Genomic DNA, 19,086 nt, shown 5'->3' on the forward strand with positions numbered 1-19,086 from the left:
ATAAAAAGTCATAACCAAGATTAAGAGCATTGCAGAAAATGAAAATGGGCATTTAGTCCAATTTAGTGCTTGGGAAATGCATTCGAAAAAAACCCCTGAATATATATGTGAAATTTCTAAAATTTGATTTGTGGAGAACAAAAATTAAAAAGAAATACAATGAGAAATCGGTGAGGTGTTGACAGTTTTCATGTCCTGCGGTTTTTTGTTTTTTTTTCTTTTTAAGCATCGTAGTTTTATGACGGTCCCTAACCACGGACAGTCGTGCAGTGACAGCCCCGTGTTGGCGTATTTTAGGGACTATCGCTATCTTCCTCTGAAAGTACTGGTTACATTATCTCTCACAACAGGAAAGCAACTGTAACTTTTTCTATAGACAATTCTTTGTTTTTTTTTAATTATTAATCCCGGAAGTGCGAATATCGTGGCGTTAGGTCAATATGGGGTAGCTGAACTTCACTTCTGACAGGTTTTGCAGAGCTGGTGTGTGACAGACTCGTTTGACTGGACTGTACCGGGTCAACACGCCTGGAAAGAAGAGGGGAGAGTTTTTCTGAATGGGACCGTTGTTATGCGCTTTCATCGGAAGAAACGCACAGGCTGAAGCTGTCAGTGAAGTCGTGTTGTGACTGCCGATGGAAAGCTCATCGGTGTTTGGTGTTCGTCTGTCCCTGAAGCAAAGATATTTCCTCCTGCTTTGTATTGCTGTCGGAGCCATAATTGCTTATCAGTTCACAAGGTAAGACAAACGCTCAACCAGCCACTTGTGACTTAACCATCGGCCCTTGATGAACCATGCATGCAGATGCGTCGCTGGCTGGGTACCCCGCCCACTGAAACTTGAAATGTTGACAGCAGGGTAGTTAGGGCCAAGCCTATGGCAGCTGCCTTGCGTGTTTGTGTGCATTTGCTTGGTCTGTGCAAAGAAGCAGTTACCGGTAAACTCACCTGTTGGTCTGTGGACACTGATCATATCTAAGTTTAACAGCTCAGTATCAATGTGCTTTGCGATGTGTTTCAACTCACCAGGACTCAAATCTTTTCTTTTGATCAGCATGAGATTATGTTAGTGGTGTGCAGAGGCTGTAGAGGAGAGCACTGTAACATGAGAAACCAAGTAGAAATGCAGGATAATCTGCCATAATTCAACCTGACAAGTTGAACACAGGACCATGTTTTTTAGCAGAAGGCTCATAATGTACTTACCACTGTTCAAAGGTTGGGCCTGTCCTTGTCTGATAAGATTCATATGGAGTGATAATGCATGAGAGGCACATCCAGCATAACATCTACTTTCTGCCGCCACCGTTTCATGAAGGAGATGTCTGACGTACAGATGGTCTCAAATATTTTGCTGAAGGGGAATATTCGCTTCACATCAGAAAAGTGTGTCTCAAATGGCTTCATAGCCGCTAACCCAGTTGCATTAGTTCAACAAGTGCTTTTTCAGTTGTGAATTGTATTGTGCCCCTCAGGGATAACCCAGAGACTAGAAGAATGAGCCGCTTGGAGGGTCTGAGGGCCAACTCGTCTCAGTTCACTCTGGAGAGAAAACCTTTCCGCATCCTGGGAGGCTCCATCCATTACTTCCGCGTCCCCAGAGCCTACTGGGAGGACAGGCTGCTGAAGATGAAGGCCTGTGGCCTCAATACTCTCACAACGTAGGCTATTTCTACATCAGATATTTGTTTTACTGCAGATTATGCAGAGATAACATAAAATCTGATTAAAGCAAAGTATAGAAGGCAAAATTAATGAGTGACAGTTTTATAAACTACTATTATGAGAAAACATGAAGGCATTAAGATACTAAAAGCCAAGCAATCATTAATTAAAGCATACTATTATATTTCTTTTTTCAGATATGTGCCGTGGAACCTGCATGAGCCTGAGCGTGGGGTGTTCAACTTTGAGGATCAGCTGGATTTAGAGTAAGGAATGATGGAGGGGGGACTTGCGGGGAATTCAGAGACTCTATTGGAGAGCAGATGACTCCTGCAGATGGCATTGTTGCACTGCAAAAAGCCGTAGCTTTCCACAGTCTTGAATCATTTGATACTACTGAGAAGGTGTACATTTACCCTTACCAAATGCCTCTGATTAAGTAGTTGAGCACTATCAGTGCCGGTGAATGTTGATTTATTTATTACGTTGGCATTGGTCCATTGCATGTTTTGATTACGGGCATGTTTAGTTCAATGATGAGATGTTCTCTCAAAAATGTGATTTGAAAATAAAGAAAATAAATAATGTGAATTATTTTAAGATGCTTATCACATCAGGTTGAGATCAAAATTATTATCTGTATTATCTGTCCCTTTGTAAATATTTTGAACTGACTTCACAGATAATAAATAGACTCTAAGGAGAGCACCGTTTTGTACATTTTGTATTCTTCTCTCAGAGCCTACCTCCGCCTTGCAGCTAGCATGGGCCTCTGGGTGATTCTGCGTCCAGGGCCCTACATCTGTGCAGAGTGGGATTTAGGCGGACTACCCAGGTAAAAGTCACAGCTGTAATTATGTGTTACCTTTGCAGATATTGTGTATCTGCTTCACCCCCATAGAAACAATGAAATGCATAGTTTTAAAATAGCCAATGGGGTGCTGAGTTAATCCCTTGGATTGACTTGGAAATGAATTGTTCAGTCAGGTAATCTGTTAGTTAAATGTATCTTTGCTACAGGCTAACTCCATTAAACTCTTGGAAATAATTTATGGTTTAGTTTTGTGAATTATTTCAAGCGTGCTGTCATCTATTTTGCCCGTTTCACCAGATGCATTGCTACATACTGTACAACAAGGAATTTGTCTTGGTGAGACTGAAGTTTTACACAGTATATGACAAAAAGATAACACATCTTTACATACAATGATGTCTAATACTGTACATCATATACATTTAACACAACTGTTACCCAGATGAAAGTAACTGATGATTTACCAGATTTTTCATGAGGTATTAGAGTGAACCATAATTAAATCTGACAGGAACATCTCCCTGGATTTCATTAAGTTCTGTAATCAAAATAGATTCAGACAGATAATGGGGGTAAATGTTGGAGAGAGTAAGACATGGAAGTATGTATTTTTGGAGTAGTCTTGCCTTAAGGGAGCGTGAGGCTGAGGTAATATTTATTTAATAATCATCAAAACAGAGTATTTGAGGCGAACGCGGTGAAGCATGACTTCCTCTGCACTGTATTCTATGATAGTCATGCTTAGGTTGGTGTGATTATCTTTGATAGTTAGAAAAATCTAACCAGATCTCACAGCACAGCACTTTGCGGAACGTGTTTGATATGTTGCCTTTTGGATATTTTAAAAGGTTTTGTTGTGATTTCTTTTCAGTTGGCTGCTGCGCGATCAAAACATGAAACTGAGAACAACCTACCCAGGTTTTACTGATGCAGTCAACTCCTTCTTTAATCAACTCATCAAGAGAGTAGTTCCGCATCAGGTACTTTCCATTTTAGCACTATCGAAATGGATTGAAAAGTAACTGGACTGAAGCACAAAATATAAGAAACACTGATGCTAAATAGAGAAGCCATTTCATTTCAGGTTTTTATGGCTTTCTGCATACAGATTTCTGTTGATTCATATTTCTAGCAAATTCATGCAGTTGAAATATGATAGAATTTGCATTTACAATAGTTAATTTGTCTTGTATGCAATATTTTTGTTACCACCTTCTAAAATATTTTGCACTAACTACCTGCTGCTGACCATATGGTAACCACAGTTACCGTATTTCACAGTGCTATCACAGCCCCTAATATGTGTCCTGTCTATCTGGCTAATTAATGTGCAGTACTCTAAAGGTGGCCCAATTATCGCAGTTCAAGTGGAGAATGAATATGGCTCCTATGCTAAAGATGAAGAATACATGCCTTTCATCAAAGCGGTAAGAAACTATTATCTTAGATGAGAGTGAAGTGAACAAATACACTTATTGACATTGTTCTCCTTGCTGTCCTTTACTGACTCACTCTCCCTTTCACCACGTTGCAGCAAAATTCAACAATTACATTTCAGAATAAACCTCCATTGTTTCGTTTAGTTGCCTCCATAATCCCTCTTCTCCCCAGGCGTTGTTGTCAAGGGGCATCACAGAGCTGCTGCTGACCTCAGACAACAAGGAAGGACTAAAGCTTGGAGGCGTGAAAGGAGGTATTGTCAGATGGGCTGACAGACAAACAAGCTTGTGCATACACACACACCGAGACAAGCGCACACACATATTCAATATGGTGGTAAGCGTGCAGTGTTTTTACGCACAAAGACAAGAGGTGAGCTGAGGGTGGCCCAGCGTCAGGCAGCTGCAGTTCAGAACCAGATTATAAACACAAAGGATTCTGTGTACTGTAGTACTAAAGAGCTGCTCTTTTTACTTTCGCATGAATATTGTGCCAGAAATAAATTCATTTTCTCTCATTTTCTATTTGGCTGCATGTACACTTTTTTAATGCACATGCATTAATAACCATTGTATTATTCACAATAAGGGTTCTCTTTACTGTGATAAGTGCATATATATATATATATATATATGTATATATGATATGTTTTCTTTATTATCACTACAAACAATGCACTCATCATGCACATGATTACAGTGCAGGCTCCACCAGGTTTTTATTTTCATAATAAATCTTCCTCTGGGGATTCATACAATTTTCAGCTGTGTTTTTTTAATAAATTGTACATATTTCGTGCATATTTATTGCATGTTATTTGCACATTATGTGCAGATAACTGCAATGTGAATAGTTGATGTTGACCGCTACATAGAAGCTTACATTAGAACCTTTTAACCTTGTAAATTAAAGAATATTTTGGTTTCATGTGGACAACATAGGTGCTATGTGAAACTAGTAATAGTTTGTTCAAGACAAGTGCAGAAGCGTTAGAGTGTTTTTTTTAAACAATAATCAATCCATAAAGTTGTATTTAGACAACAAAGAACCACTAAAATAATGCATATTTTTATGTTAGTTTGAAGTGATGTTTGCAACTTTTTCTGTTTTTTAGGACATAATATTGTACCTTGTTTTTTTTTTCCTGAAGCACTAGAAACTGTCAATTTTCAGAAACTGAAGCCGAATGACGTTGAGTATCTGGATGAAATACAAGTGAGTTTCATTTCTGTGCCCCTGCCCACTGCTTTTCCATATATGTTTTTGGAATTTATGCCTCAGTCATTCCAAGTTTTCAGATCTAATCAAACTGCACTGGATAGACACATCATAAGCAACTGTTGCTCCTTCCAATAAAAAGACCGTCCACATATATTCAAGTGAAAATTTGGGGTTACTTGTATACATTTAAAGCTACACAAAGAAACCGAAAGGTCATTCAGATGTATTTGTATTTAACTTTGTGTGTGTTTCTTTCCAAAACACCAAACCATCTCCTCCCCTAGCCTCAGAAGCCTAAGATGGTGATGGAATACTGGTCTGGCTGGTTCGATCTTTGGGGAAACCTTCATCATGTGTATGCAGCTGAGGGTAAGATTTGCTTTGACACAGGTAGGAAACACTTAAAGGTGCTATATGTAGGTTTTTGCTATCGCTACATAGTCACGTTAACATTAACAACTGTTTACTTACCAGTTTACAGGAAACATTGTGAGTTCACGATCAAACTCTATTCCTTTACTCACCAAGAGCTTTTTCCAGCCAGGAGCCCTCTTGTTTTGCTTCTATTTCCATCACTACTTTTCTTCTATGGAATTTAGCATGCTCACCAGCTAGCCCCGTCCCGTCTTGTCATACCACTTTGTGATAGTGAGTCACTGTAGCGTACCAGAAGTAAAGCTCAACAGAGGGTGTATTCTAACCTTTTGTCTTGTTAATGCAATGACGACTGAAGCTTCTAGCAAGAAACCACATTCATCGGCAAAGAAAAACTTACATATAGCACCTTTAAGACAGGAAGATAGTTTTTTTTGCAGGACATAGAGGACATCCTGATAAGAGTAAGACAAATGTTCACATGAGGATTTCCACTGATGGAGCCTTTGTTTAGGTTTCTGTCTGTGTTGAGGGTCGATAGTACTGTCTAATTTGAGACTGGGGTAAGACAGGTTTTGTGCTGAGAGCCAATACAGAATTTTTAAAGGTAAAACCATCTTGAGGGTAAGACAGAGTCTCGCAGCCTTAGGGTAAGAAAGGCTTAAGACAGACCTTTTTAGCTGAGAATAAAAAAGTGTCTGTGCCAGGGGAAAGACAAGATAAGGACAAACTCACTGCTGTGGGGGCTGGGTAAGATAAAGTCTCCAAGCTGAGTGTAAAACAGTCTTTCTAACACTATGGTTCCTTCCCACTCAGTGCAGCTGGGATGTACAGCTGAGCATATGGTCATTTCTTACTTGTTTTGTGGCTTTGTCAGAGATTTATATACTTTCCATGCATGGTTGGTTGTGAGCCAAGTATCACAAACCAGAGTGTGTGTCTCATCGGCTTCACCTTGTCTGTGGGCCATATATTTGATGTTCAGTAGCCAGATTTTCAAACACTTGCTTGTGCAGGATTGTTCAAAGATGTGCTGCACTGATTCTCATTGACTGTACTGAACTCAGGTATGAGGTTGTTAGTCACATTCAACTCATGCCCTCCCACTTCCTCTGTATCCACATGTACCCATCTGCTATAGCTACATGTACAAACAGATACACACTGGGATTGTCATGCCCACGGCTGCATTGAATGACATTTCAGTTATGTGCTGTCTGATTAGTCTATAATATAGTCTATATTATAGACTAATGGTCTAATTAGTCTATATTATAAAACATATTATAAAACATTTAGAGAACAGATTTTTGGAAGGATTTTAAGACTGCATTGCATACTTGATCATTGCTTGCCAGTAGTCTTGATCTTCTTGGCCTTTGTTGATGCATTGCTACATTTCCTGGCTCCATATTGGACCAACTGTCGATCAATGGAATAGTTTTGAAACTATTGGCAAGATTGCATATCGTGTTAGCTGCAAGCAGTGGTGGAAAAAATATTCAGATCCTTTGCTTAAATAAAGTAATAAAGTAAGTAATAAAACAATGTATCGTGTAGAAGTCCTGAATCCAAATGTGACTCAAGTAAAAACAAAAGTATTTTGAGCAAACCTTAAAGTATCAAAGGTCATGCCCATCTCAAAGTGTTATAAACTGCATATTATTGGATTATTGTTATTGATGCATCAGTGTGTAAAGAGGATTTTAGTGCTGTGTAAATGCACAAAGAGTATGCCATTGGGTTTAATTAAAATGGACCCAACTAAAGAACTGACTGAACTGAAGTATGAGATATGTTGTTGCTGTAGAATTAAGAAAAATAGAACTTGAAATGAATTGATCTGCATTGAAAACATGTTGAAATATTCTTATCACGTTTTAAAAAAATAAGAGGTTAGATCTCAATTATAAACTAAAATGTCTCGATAAGAAAAGGTGATCGCAGAGAACAATTTAAATAATCTTAATTGTTACAGTAACTAGTAACTATAGCTGTTAGATTATTGTTATTGTAAGTAAAAAGTAGCATAACATGCAAGTACTCAATTAAAGTACAAGTATGTACTTATTTACTTTCCAACATGCTGTATACATGCTCCACATGCTACAGCCAGGAGGGTGATATTTTTGCTATAATGTGGACTCATGACACAAATGACAGCACCTGTTTCACATTTCTAAAGATTAATGGCAGCCACACAGCTCGGTATGACCATTTCAAGTGCTGTCAGAAACATCTTCCTTCAAACACACAGTGAAGCTCTGTGTTACTCCCAGCAGCCGTCCACTTCGTCACAAAAAATGTTCAGAAAATGAAAGGGCCAACAGTCTCATTGCTTTATCTATTTTCTCTTCGAACATAAAATCTTGAAAACAGAAAGTGTCACAGCTATGAAATGAACACTGGAATATTCAGAGGGGATTTCATGTCTTTAACAGTTCAGTGCTCTGCAGACTGAAACACACCCAGTAGTCAGTCACAGCTAGTGCCACCACCAACCGAGTCCGGCTCTGTCTTTCACCCTGCTCGATTGTTATTCACCAAGGCTCATGCCCTTGATTCAGATTATTAAAGTCAGTCCAATTTGACTGCTGAAGTCCAATTTGAATACTTAATTATTTGCTCTGCCATGTTCACTGAAAAATATAGGTAGCTAATTTGTGCAGGGAAGTAGGCAATTTTTCATGGGTGTGAGTACTGCCCTGTAATGAATTATAGTAACCTGTAATAGGATGTGTGGCCTGGGTCCATCCATGTTTTAATTGAAGTAGAATTGAGGGCAATAGGATTATTGAAACAGTGGCTCTGCCTTGTTAAATCTAACTGAATTCAAATCGATTTCTTTTTCTCCTTATGGTTACCTATGGGTCTAAATGTTTATCTTTGTCTTCATTATTCCCACCTTTACTCACCTTTCAAATCAAAATAATGATTTGCATACATATTAAATGGTATTTGTTTGTTTGTTTTTTTTTTTTACTTGATACAGACATGATACCTGTGGTCACTGAAATCCTTAAACTGGACATGTCCATCAATCTCTACATGTTCCATGGAGGGACAAATTTTGGCTTCATGAACGGGGCTTTTGCCGTAGGAATGCCAGCACCTAAACCAATGGTAACAAGCTACGGTATGTGTTACGATTGTGTATTTGACCAGCATTTTGTAACATTTGAATGAACAAAAATCCCTTTAAGAGATAGGAGACATTAGTTTACACAGTGTTGATTGGTCAGGGTTGAACAAGACTCAAGCCTCAAGGATTTGACATAAAACTGTGTTTTAACCAGGTCCATATTCACAATTACTCCCACTTATGGGTTTTAAATGCTAGTGTTAGCCCATTGCCAATTGATACAGCACCAAAATGTACATTGCACCAGCTGAGACAAATGTGAATATGATCAGTAGATGAAAACATGATTAGGATATTTTATCCTGTACTCTGCAGCTTCCGACCTTCGGCTGCTTAGAAATTTAAATATGTAGAGCACACTAATGAATTCATTACCTCATAAAATGCATGAGAAATGTAAATTAAAGATGGTACAGTGGGTTTTATATCCTCCTCTAGGGTACTTAACATTGTTATGACCTCATTCTTCAGGAAAGAGGAGAGTTGTGAAAAGTGCTCTGCAGTAGGGAAGGCCACCTCTGACCTTCAGCGCTCTTCATACACGTGTTTACTCCTCTAAATGCCTTTTACCTTTGTGCCTCAAAAAGGCTCCAATTTCTGTCAAGATAACCCAAAATGTGTGTCTGCCTACTACTGCTGTCTCAAGATGTGTGATAGGGGAGCACGGTGAAAGCATCTGCCACGCTAAGAGGCATCCCTGCCTCTCTCTGGCTCCCTAGCCTGCTGTTCTGATAGCGCATTATCTTTCAGATTACGATGCTCCATTATCCGAGGCTGGGGATTACACCACCAAGTACCATCTTCTGAGGAATTTATTCAGCCACTACCACAGTGAGTGTTGTGTGTTGTTGCTGAGATGGGCCCCACGTCTTCTGTCTCTCTTTCTCTCCCTTCCTTTCATCTCCCCATTTAAATTAATTCTCCTTGTAGAACCTGTTCTCTGTTGGCTAAAGCAGGATAACTTTGCATATGATTACAAGCACGGGTTAGATATGGGCTTCTGTGTGTTCGTGCATGTGTGTGAGATTTCTGCCCAAGTCAAAGACCCTCAGTCACCGCTCCCTGTGAAAATTACATACTAGGCCTTGTATCATGTTTATTGCTTATGCAGTTTTCTCTCTTTGTAAAACAAGGATTTTGTGGTTGGGGGCCAGAAGGCTTTTTGTGGCCAGCACTGAACATGTAGCTTTTGGCAATCTGGGATTGAATCCAGCAGAACCAAGTAATAATTCATCCAGCGTCCTGGTGATTGAAGATAGTTTGAAAGGCTGCCCGTGCGTGATTCATCCTTACGTTTTGCAGTCTGCTGAACAATGAGCAGTGGCCTGGATATGAGAGAGAGTCTGAGAAGGCTTTGTGTTCTATAGCAACCACAAACACATGACCTAATTTTTTAATTAGATCAGCCTGATATTTCATTATTGCTTGGTTGTCAAATCGTGTACATTGTGTCAGTTACTCTTTGCCCTTTGGTGTTGTTTTTGCATAACTTGGCATGGATTCAGGCTGATCTGTCAGAGGTCTAACACTGATTTTTGACAACAACATGGCTCTTAAAATAGACTTATGACATACATGCTTTGGGGTTTTTTCATTACTTCAAAGCTGTCAGAAATTGCAAAAAAACGATGTAATACTAAACAAGCTGCACATGCATCTTGACTCTGTGCAGACGGTCTGTTAATGTTATTAATGTTACCAGGTCATCTTAAGGCATGTCACCATTCAAAGGTGTTAATACTCATCAGTTCACAATCTTCTGTGAAGGAAGTCAAATAGGTATGAGCAAATTTGAACAAGATATTTCTTCTTCTGTGCATATTGCTGTAAAGGATCATCTGCATGATTTCGGTTGATATGTCCTTCGTCGTGGGAGAAATTTTAGATCTCCATACCTCTGTCTAAGCGTATTTTCCCTCTTGTATTTGACACATTATATACTGTACCAAAGGCACTGGCTTGTAAGCATTTAGAGAGCCGTTTTGGAGAAAGGTGTTGGCCATTATCCTCCAAGCTTTCCTTAAGTGATCCAGCTGTTACCACTTGGTGATAAGGGAAGGCTGTCAAGCTTTTTCCAGAGGGTATGCTGGTGTCTCTGTATGCTTTAACACCTTTAACAGCGTTTAGAGGGCATGAGCAACCACTGTTAATCGTTGTAAAGAGACTTTTTTGTAACAAAGAGCACAAACTGGATGCTGTTGTGGAGGGTAAATGGCTCACCCAAGGAGCCTTAAAAGCAGTTTCCAAGGTCTAATAGCTATTTGTGTTTGAGTAAATTGTTCCAGGTTAAACTTAATCAGGCCAATAGTTATATGAAAAATCCTCCTTTATTTATTACAAGCTGTAGTCAAACAATATCCTTTTAAACTTCTAATTTAGCAAGAAATCCTCTTGTTTTGTCTCTCTTAATTACGATTATGTAAGTGCATATCTGCCAATATGTGTATTTTAATGTATGTGTGTTTTTTTAGCCTTGGTTTTCAGAGATTTTAGTGATCATAAATCTCTGATCTCTAAGTCCCCTCTCTGCAGCTATAGGTTAGTCTAACTGAAATGGAAATGAAAACAAATGGATATACAGACAGACAAACTGCAGTGTAGCCTCAATTTCCCTCCTTGTTTTTCAGCCGAGCCTCTCCCTGAACTGCCCTCTCCCCGGGAGAGGAGAGCGTACCAGCCTGTTGTCATCCAGCAGCACCTGTCTCTGTGGGACAGTCTGCATTTCACTGACAAGGTAAGCTTCAGACGCCCAGAGAGTGCCAAAAATTCCAGGCACAAAAATAGTAAACATCATCCGTGTCGCATTGCTCCAAACAGAGCTACAAGGTTGTTTACAGACAACAGTAGTACATAAAATACTTCACACATGACTAACACATAAAAGCCAATGGAATAAACTCAGAGAACATTAGCAGTTAATTATGTGGATGTGAAGCCTGTTGTGATCTGTATTCTACTTAAAAATGTGGTCTCCTCCTCAAACAGCCTTGCATTCCCCTTGAGGTTCCCAGCTGTGATTCCCTGAGACAGTCCCTGCCTGAGGACAGGTGTATTTACAGGAGCCACAGTTACAGTAGCAAAAGGTCCTCGACACATCTGCCTGCTCACGGCAGAATTTCTGCTTGCCTTAATTATCACATATTAAATCTGCTAACTTGCCAGTAACTATTTTTTTTCATAATCGATCAACATTATCAAATGATAGGCACAACCCCAGCATCAGGTTACAACAACACAGATAAACACTGTAGTCACTGGTGCTTCTGTACCTGTTGGCAAGAAACACTTCAGATTTATCTATAAAAATGTTTGAAATGTTTGATTTTATGATTGATGCAACATGTGTCACTTTCAAATCCGTGTTCAGTTGAGCAACCAGAATGATCAGAAATTGTAAGATATACAGTGGCATATCTTCCTCTAATGCATAAACCAAATTCACTGAGCAAATCCCATTTTAGATTTTTTGATAAAAACACAGAAAAATAACCTGAAGCTCTGAAAATCACAGGGCAAGGTAGATATGTGGTTGCGGTCATTTGAAAGTGAGATTGCAACTGCAGCTCAACCTCCTGAACCAACTGAGAAATAAATGAATAACACTCCTGAGAAAGACAATCTCCCCCCACTGTGTTCATCATATCTTGCTCACTTTCATGTCCGCCAATATAGTCCGGCCATTTACACCGTGCTCCTCAGCAGCATAGATATTCAAACCAGATGTAACACGTCTGACAGTTGCTTACAACATTAATTATTCACTCCCCGTTGCAACAATTTGCTTCCCTCTGAGGCAACAATTACTTTACCCCTGACCAGCCGCACGCCCCCGTTTGAAAAGAGCATTTTTCTCTTCAGCAGCTTCAGAGAGACTGAGTGGGATGTCTGAGTTTGATATTGTATCTGTGTTTGGAGGTAGGTGGTTAATCGTGTCATAGCAGGCAGTGTTTATTGTCTTGTGAAGAGCGCATAATGCTCCTCCCAAGGGTATGGAAACCGAACGTTACTGAATAAAAGAATTACCCTGAACGCCAGACAGGAGAGTTTCATTAGGTTTGATGAATCATCACTTTGGATGAAGCCGTCCTGCAAGGAGGCGGTTGTGTGGCAAAAAATTCATGAGATCCCATCTGCACTGAGAGAGCTGTTTTGAGATTCTCAGTTTTCACTTGAAATAGAGCAAACTTTATGTAACCATGGCACAAAACATCTTGAAAAGTATGAATTCCAGGAGCACATTTTAACCATAGGCTGTATGTAAAGATGGACGTAGCCTCCGTCACATCACCCATAGGCTTCAGAAGAGTGGTTCTGATGCACAGTGTGGGCTGCTTCGCCGTCGCCATCTTGGCATCTCCGCCTTACTCCCAGCTAATCGAGAAATAACCAAAGAGATGGGGTGTGTGTGGAGCTGAGATCAGGTTCATGCTGGTTACTGGCAAGCATGTGATCATGTCACTCAATGTGGCAGCGCCCTCAATTATCCAGGACTTTTAAGTTTTAATGAAATCTAAACAGGTGAGTTACATAAAAATTCAACCCCATAAGGTTGTCATGAAGGGGGAAATTATCTGTAGAGACCAAAACCATGTTTGTGTCAGGCTCAAAACATGTTTACTCCTGCTGTAAAGCTGGACATTTTAACACAGGAGTCCATAGGGACTGACTCACTTTTTGAAGCAAGCCTCAAGTGGTCATTTGAGAAACTGCAGTTTTTGGCACTTCCATGTTGCCTTCATTTTTCAGACGCTTAATTTTAACATCAGTTTTTAGAGGCACATAAAAACCTTTAAACTATTCTTTTGCATATTTCTTTAGCCGTTGAAGTCAGAGAGGCCAGTGAACATGGAGAATCTCCCTATCAACAATAGAAATGGTCAGTCGTACGGCTACACGCTGTACGAGACCGCCATCACCAGCGGAGGAGTCCTCAACTCAAAGAACAACGTCAGAGACAGAGCACTGGTGAGGACAGGAAGACAGACACGCAGATGTAATGTATTCACAACCACGCATTTGCACTTTTCTTTGTGAGAACATTTGCACTTGGAAAGCTTTAATCTGCTTGTTAGAAGTCACACCCCCGTACTTGTGGAGTACAATTAACAAGCTCATTCTGCAACCAGTTGGTCTGATTATTAATGCCACTCAGTTGTAAGAGAATGCAGTTCTCAAAAGTTCAAACTGAATACAGTCTGAATAAATTTCATTCATATGCAGATTAAAAATATCTGTTTTGCATGGCATCAGTTGTCTTGTCTCTCTCTTTGCTGTATGTTCACTTCAGAAACGCCAGTTTCTGATGCAGCTTCATTTCATTTTTCAATATGACTTCCTGCTTTTAATTTTCTTTTTCTTGGTAGGTTTTTGTGGACAAACATTTTGTTGGTGTTCTGGATTATAAGACACAAGAATTAGCGCTCCCCGATGGGAAGGTACCTTGTGTGGGTGTGTGTGTGTGTGTGTGTGTGTGTGTGTGTATCCTTCTGTGTGTAATTTAGACCCAGTCTGCTGCCAGCTTCTTTCAGAAAGATAAAGTTGTTAATATTTAACAACAGGCAGCATGTGAAGGCTTCAGGGGATGCTGATAGATGTTTTTGGCAGCAAGGTCCCAGTATTAAGCCAACAGCAGATCATCAAATGAATGTTTATCTTAACAAATTTGAATAGTCAAATTCAATGTATCAGACGTTATCATTTACTCAAATCAGAACAGATGAAAGGATTATTTATCCCTATCTTCATTTCTTTATTTATTTTAATCTCTCAGCTGAATCTGAGTAATGCCTCATGTTTGATGTATTTTCCCACTGTAGGGAAGAAGAACTGTAAGTTTGCTGGTGGAGAACTGTGGAAGAGTGAATTACGGGAAAACCCTGGATGAGCAGCGCAAAGGTACAAATTGTTCCACAAACTGATGTCTTTGTAAATGTTCCAGTCAACACAAGTCTTTTGAAATGATCTTTTTCACTGCACACCTCTAGAGAAGCATATTAACAGTGTCTTAAGATCTATAAGAAAATTGAGAGCAGCTCTGACTCACCTTCCAGGTCTGGTTGGAGATATCGAGCTAAACAAGCGGCTCCTCCGAGACTTCATTATTCATAGTCTTGATATGAAGCCAGGCTTTGTAAACAGGTTTGTGTCTTTCGATTATTATCCAGTTCCCCTCCTTGTTTGTGTTTCCCTGTCATTAAACCAGCTTGCCTCTGATTCAGTCCAGCTGATTATCTCCCTGCTCAACACAATTACAGTAGGAACAACATGGAATCAAAACACGGCCTTCCAATTCAGCATCTCGTGTTAAACATTTTAAATTATAGCCAGTACAGTGGGTAGATTACACGGTTGAAGCCATTTAAGATCTGCACTGCTAGCAATGTTCAAGATATCCAACATGAACATTTTACCTTTCTGGATACAATAATGAAAACACCACATGAAAAAAAAAATGTGAAAAAAGTGGTGGGGGACCTTAAATGTATCGCGGTCTCATAATATTCATTATGTCTGGTAATTTTCCAACAGCCTAGCATTATAAGGTCATTTCGCCCAGTGCACCCCAAGGTATAAATGCAAATGCATTTCCCTCATGATGCTTCCACCTTACAAGATGATAATGCCTTCTTGTTCATCACATATGAGATTTGTGTCATTAACACCTCGTTTTTAGGTGTTTTCTGAAATTGATTACCTCCTGTATGTTGCACTGATAGTAAACATCAGGGTCACTAGGATTTTCTGACCTTCTAGCTTGTTTAGGGGGTTAAATTTGTATGTAGTCAACTCTCCAGATATGTTTTCCATCCGTTTCCAGGTCTCTCCCAATGTGCTGCAAAACTGCAACTTCTTTACCTCAGCACCATCCTGAAAATGTCAAGGCCTGAAGGCCAATATGAATAAACACTAAGATAACTGAGGAAGGAATTTTAGTCTTATATCGTGGCAACCTTTTGAATTTACTTAGACATAAAATATAACCTATAGCCAAAACAAAACAACAGTAAATCTGAATATTTCCCCTACCATCCATGTCCAAACTTCTACTTGACATTTATTGCAGGGAAATGAATGCTGGATGAATGACATGATACACTGCTTGTATCCTAAAAGTCAAGACAAGAGAAATGAATGCCTTTATAGCAAGGGATTTATTCTGAAAGGTATAAACTGTAAGGGTTGTGCTCTGCAATGTATTGTCCTTTTACAGACTTGAGGCTGCAGGCCACTGGATGAGTATGCGTCAGCGGCCCACCTTCCCAGGGTTTTTCCAGGCCAGACTCTATGTGAACAGCTTCCCTAAAGACACTTTCATCAAACTCCCTGTAAGCTGGACAACAGCGCTGCAATCTACAGCCTCAAAAACTGACGTTACATGTATGACCTCTATGACAAGATCTCAACATTGCGTAAAAATGGAACATGAAAATCTTGAAAGTGATCGTATTTGTAACAGTTATTTTATTATTTGATAACATTAGTATATGGTGACTGGCGGTTGTGTTATTTTGCCCAGTCTTTCATTGACTCTCAGTGAAAATTAAAGTTTAAAAAGATCAAGCTAAAGCATTTAAATCAGATATGAATGAAGTTTTATGCCAAGTTTTACTTCCTCTGGATTTAACAGAAAGCAATCTGTCTTTGTCGTTACAGATAATTTACATGCTTCTATGATTTTGGTAGAGGAGGATTAAACTTCTTTACCATGCAGATACAGGAAGCTCTCCTTTGTAGATAAAATAAAAATGTAGACAACTGAAATTCAGATTCATCATATCCTTTATTTGATCCTTATTATTTTGACCCAGTTAGTCTTTACTTCATTCTGTTTTTTAAGATATTTTTTGGGCTTTATTTGATAGGACAGTGGAGAGTGATAGGAAAGGGGCAGAGTGAATGACATGCAGGAAAGAGTCGGGCCAGTCAGGAGTCGAACCAAATTTTGATTATGTCCCCAGAGAAATAGCTCTTTGAGAGGCTTCATTGGGTGCTTGCTCACTATTCAATGGATATATTAGGACAACATAAATATGTAAATTTCATTCAGTCTGATATTGAGAACATCTTGATCTTGAAAAGGTCTTTACAAAATGTGTTGTGATGATGACCCCATTCTTATGCAGTTGTACATTATGCAGTTATTGATTAAGTCAAGTGCTTCTTGACTGATTGTTACTCACGTTTCCAGTGCTGGATGTAGAGAAGCTAAGAGCTGTAATTAGCAACAACCCAGCATGTATTACGCAAAAGATGCAAATCAAATTAGAAGAGGAGCCTTTCATGTGTTGTTGGTAGTCATCAACATGTTTCCCATTTAACTCATTAGCTTTTAATTGGCTGAACCTGCCTGTTGTTATGGTGAACGGTAAACTGCCTGTGTTTGCAGGGATGGATTAAAGGCGTCATCTTTATCAACGGCAAGAATCTTGGACGTTACTGGTCCATCGGTCCGCAGCAAACTCTCTATGTCCCGGGCCCCTGGCTTCGCAGGGGGGACAACCAGGTACTATCTTATCTATATGTACATGTGGTAACAATTCAGGGGATACTTTTATCAGTCAGCGTATAGCACGCTTTAGCACTGATGACCTAATCCCAACAAGTCCTTTGGTACAGCTACCTATCCACATAATTAAGGCTGCAACAAATTATTTTCATTATCAATAATCAGCTGAACTATCGATGATTCGATTGGCTGTTTTGTCAATAAAATGACACAAATTAATCAAAAATGCTCACCACTGTATCCCAGAGCCCAAAGTGACATATTCCAGATATTCAATTTTGCAATGATATGAAACAGAGCAGAGCATCAAATGTTTACCTCTCACTGAGGAACAGGCAAATGTTTTATTTATTTTTTCTTGATGAAAGACTCACATGATTAACCAATTAACAAAATAGACGCCTGATTAATTTTCTGCCCATTAACCAGTCAATCAACATTTCAGTGTCATGTCTGGTTACGTTTTCTATTGTTGAAATCACAAATTTAAGGGATTGCAGCTGTGGCAGATTTACATGTCATCTGAGTTGTATCTAGCTTGTTAATTTATTTGCTCTACACGTCCACTAACACAGCTGAGTAAAAGGATATCACAGGTCAGCAGCAACAGTATTACAGCATCACCCTGTAGCTCTGATGCTGTGGACCTCTTCAGCACTTTCTGGAAAAGGCTTGAAACTACTAGATCTATGTGTTTCTTGCCTTTTCCAACTTTTCTTCTCATAGTGTACATATATTGACATTAGTGCTCAACCAACCACTCCTGCTGTCCTTTCATGAACCTGCTAAGCTGGTGTTATTTGCTTCATGACAGGTCATAGTGTTTGAAGAGCAGGAAACAGATGGCAAGATCCAGTTCGCCAGCAGCCCTGACTACGGCATGGCTGTTGATGTCCAGTGAGGACACAAGGTCAGAGGGGAGGGTGGATGTGGAGAGGAGGTGGATGGTAGAGTAACTGGGGAGGACAGGACTGAGGCGACAGCCGTGAGTTTCATCTACTCGGCAGCAGCAACCAGCAGCACTCAAAACTGACTCGTCAGTGAACATGACATTTTGTGTGCTACCAGAAGATGCCAATTCAGCAGAGAATAAGCTTCCTCACAGCAATTTCTCATGTATTCATGACATTCTGTTGAATCCTTTTTATTCAATTAAGCAACAGTATCATTAACCTCCACTCACATACTGCATTATTGAAGACCAAGACTGAAAAATGATCTTGATTATAATAAAGTATTTGAAAATGTCTTCCTCTTTCAGATTTAATTTAAAAATTACATCCAGGCTGACTAAAAATAATGTGTGAATAAAGATGGGTTTGGCTTCTGACACAGAAGGCAAAAGAAGCTTGAGAACGCCTGTATTTATTTTGCATGCCTGTTTGATATAACACTGATTGCTTTTCAAATTGACCTTCTTATGATCTGCTATGAACTCTTGCAGAGGCGTCAAGCTCACAAGCTGTGTTTGAAGATCATTCCATGAAAACTTATCTGTTGTATGTAGTACTAACCAGCCCTGGTACTGCCACAGTTATTTATCACATTTGATGTATAGGCAGTTTTGGAAATGGCATTAGGTGATCTATAAATTGATAGGTCGTCAGGTTTTCTGTGGTGTTGAAATCCTGACATCAGTTGCACAAGCTGCAATTCACAATTAGCCTAGTTATAAGCAAACCTTGCATAGTGGAGATATATGCATCACTAAATTAAAATGATTCTCACAACAGTATAGTTCTTAAATAGAAATAGCTTTTACTAAATTTTGCTATATAGCTATCTGAATAACCACACATTAGTAAGCTAACATCAACAGCAATTAGCTTGATAATGTAAGACCCTTTTAGATTTAAAAAAAAATATATATAAAAAAAATATTATATAATATGGTCAACATGTCTAATGTGACACGTGATGAAA

The 19,086-nt window shown here is 39.3% G+C and overlaps 1 protein-coding gene across 1 annotated transcript; it reads left to right on the forward strand.

Moving 5' to 3' along the window:
- Window positions 1–258: 258 nt before the first annotated feature.
- LOC139614436 (beta-galactosidase-1-like protein 2) lies at window positions 259–18,510 on the forward strand. Its single transcript, XM_071471700.1, has 19 exons — window positions 259–739; window positions 1,476–1,661; window positions 1,863–1,931; window positions 2,405–2,500; window positions 3,351–3,459; window positions 3,814–3,906; window positions 4,091–4,172; window positions 5,070–5,134; window positions 5,425–5,509; window positions 8,508–8,651; window positions 9,408–9,488; window positions 11,285–11,391; window positions 13,476–13,622; window positions 14,021–14,092; window positions 14,474–14,552; window positions 14,708–14,795; window positions 15,868–15,982; window positions 17,044–17,160; window positions 17,978–18,510. The coding sequence occupies exons 1-19, from the start codon at window positions 636–638 to the stop codon at window positions 18,062–18,064; spliced, it is 1,926 nt and encodes a 641-aa protein (XP_071327801.1). The 5' UTR covers window positions 259–635; the 3' UTR covers window positions 18,065–18,510.
- Window positions 18,511–19,086: the final 576 nt, after the last annotated feature.

Source organism: Trachinotus anak, unplaced genomic scaffold (genome assembly GCF_046630095.1).
Source record: "Trachinotus anak isolate AG129_WGS33_773 ecotype Australia unplaced genomic scaffold, CSIRO_AGI_Tana_v1 ptg000034l, whole genome shotgun sequence".
NCBI classification, from domain to species: domain Eukaryota; kingdom Metazoa; phylum Chordata; class Actinopteri; order Carangiformes; family Carangidae; genus Trachinotus; species Trachinotus anak.

Coding starts and splice junctions, on each gene's coding strand:
- LOC139614436 (XM_071471700.1), top strand. CDS start 636: ATGGAAAGCTCATCGGTGTTTGGTGTTCGTCTGTCCCTGAAGCAAAGA. Junction 3,907..4,090: donor ACATGCCTTTCATCAAAGCG/GTAAGAAACTAT, acceptor TCTTCTCCCCAG/GCGTTGTTGTCAAGGGGCAT. Junction 5,135..5,424: donor AGTATCTGGATGAAATACAA/GTGAGTTTCATT, acceptor CTCCTCCCCTAG/CCTCAGAAGCCTAAGATGGT.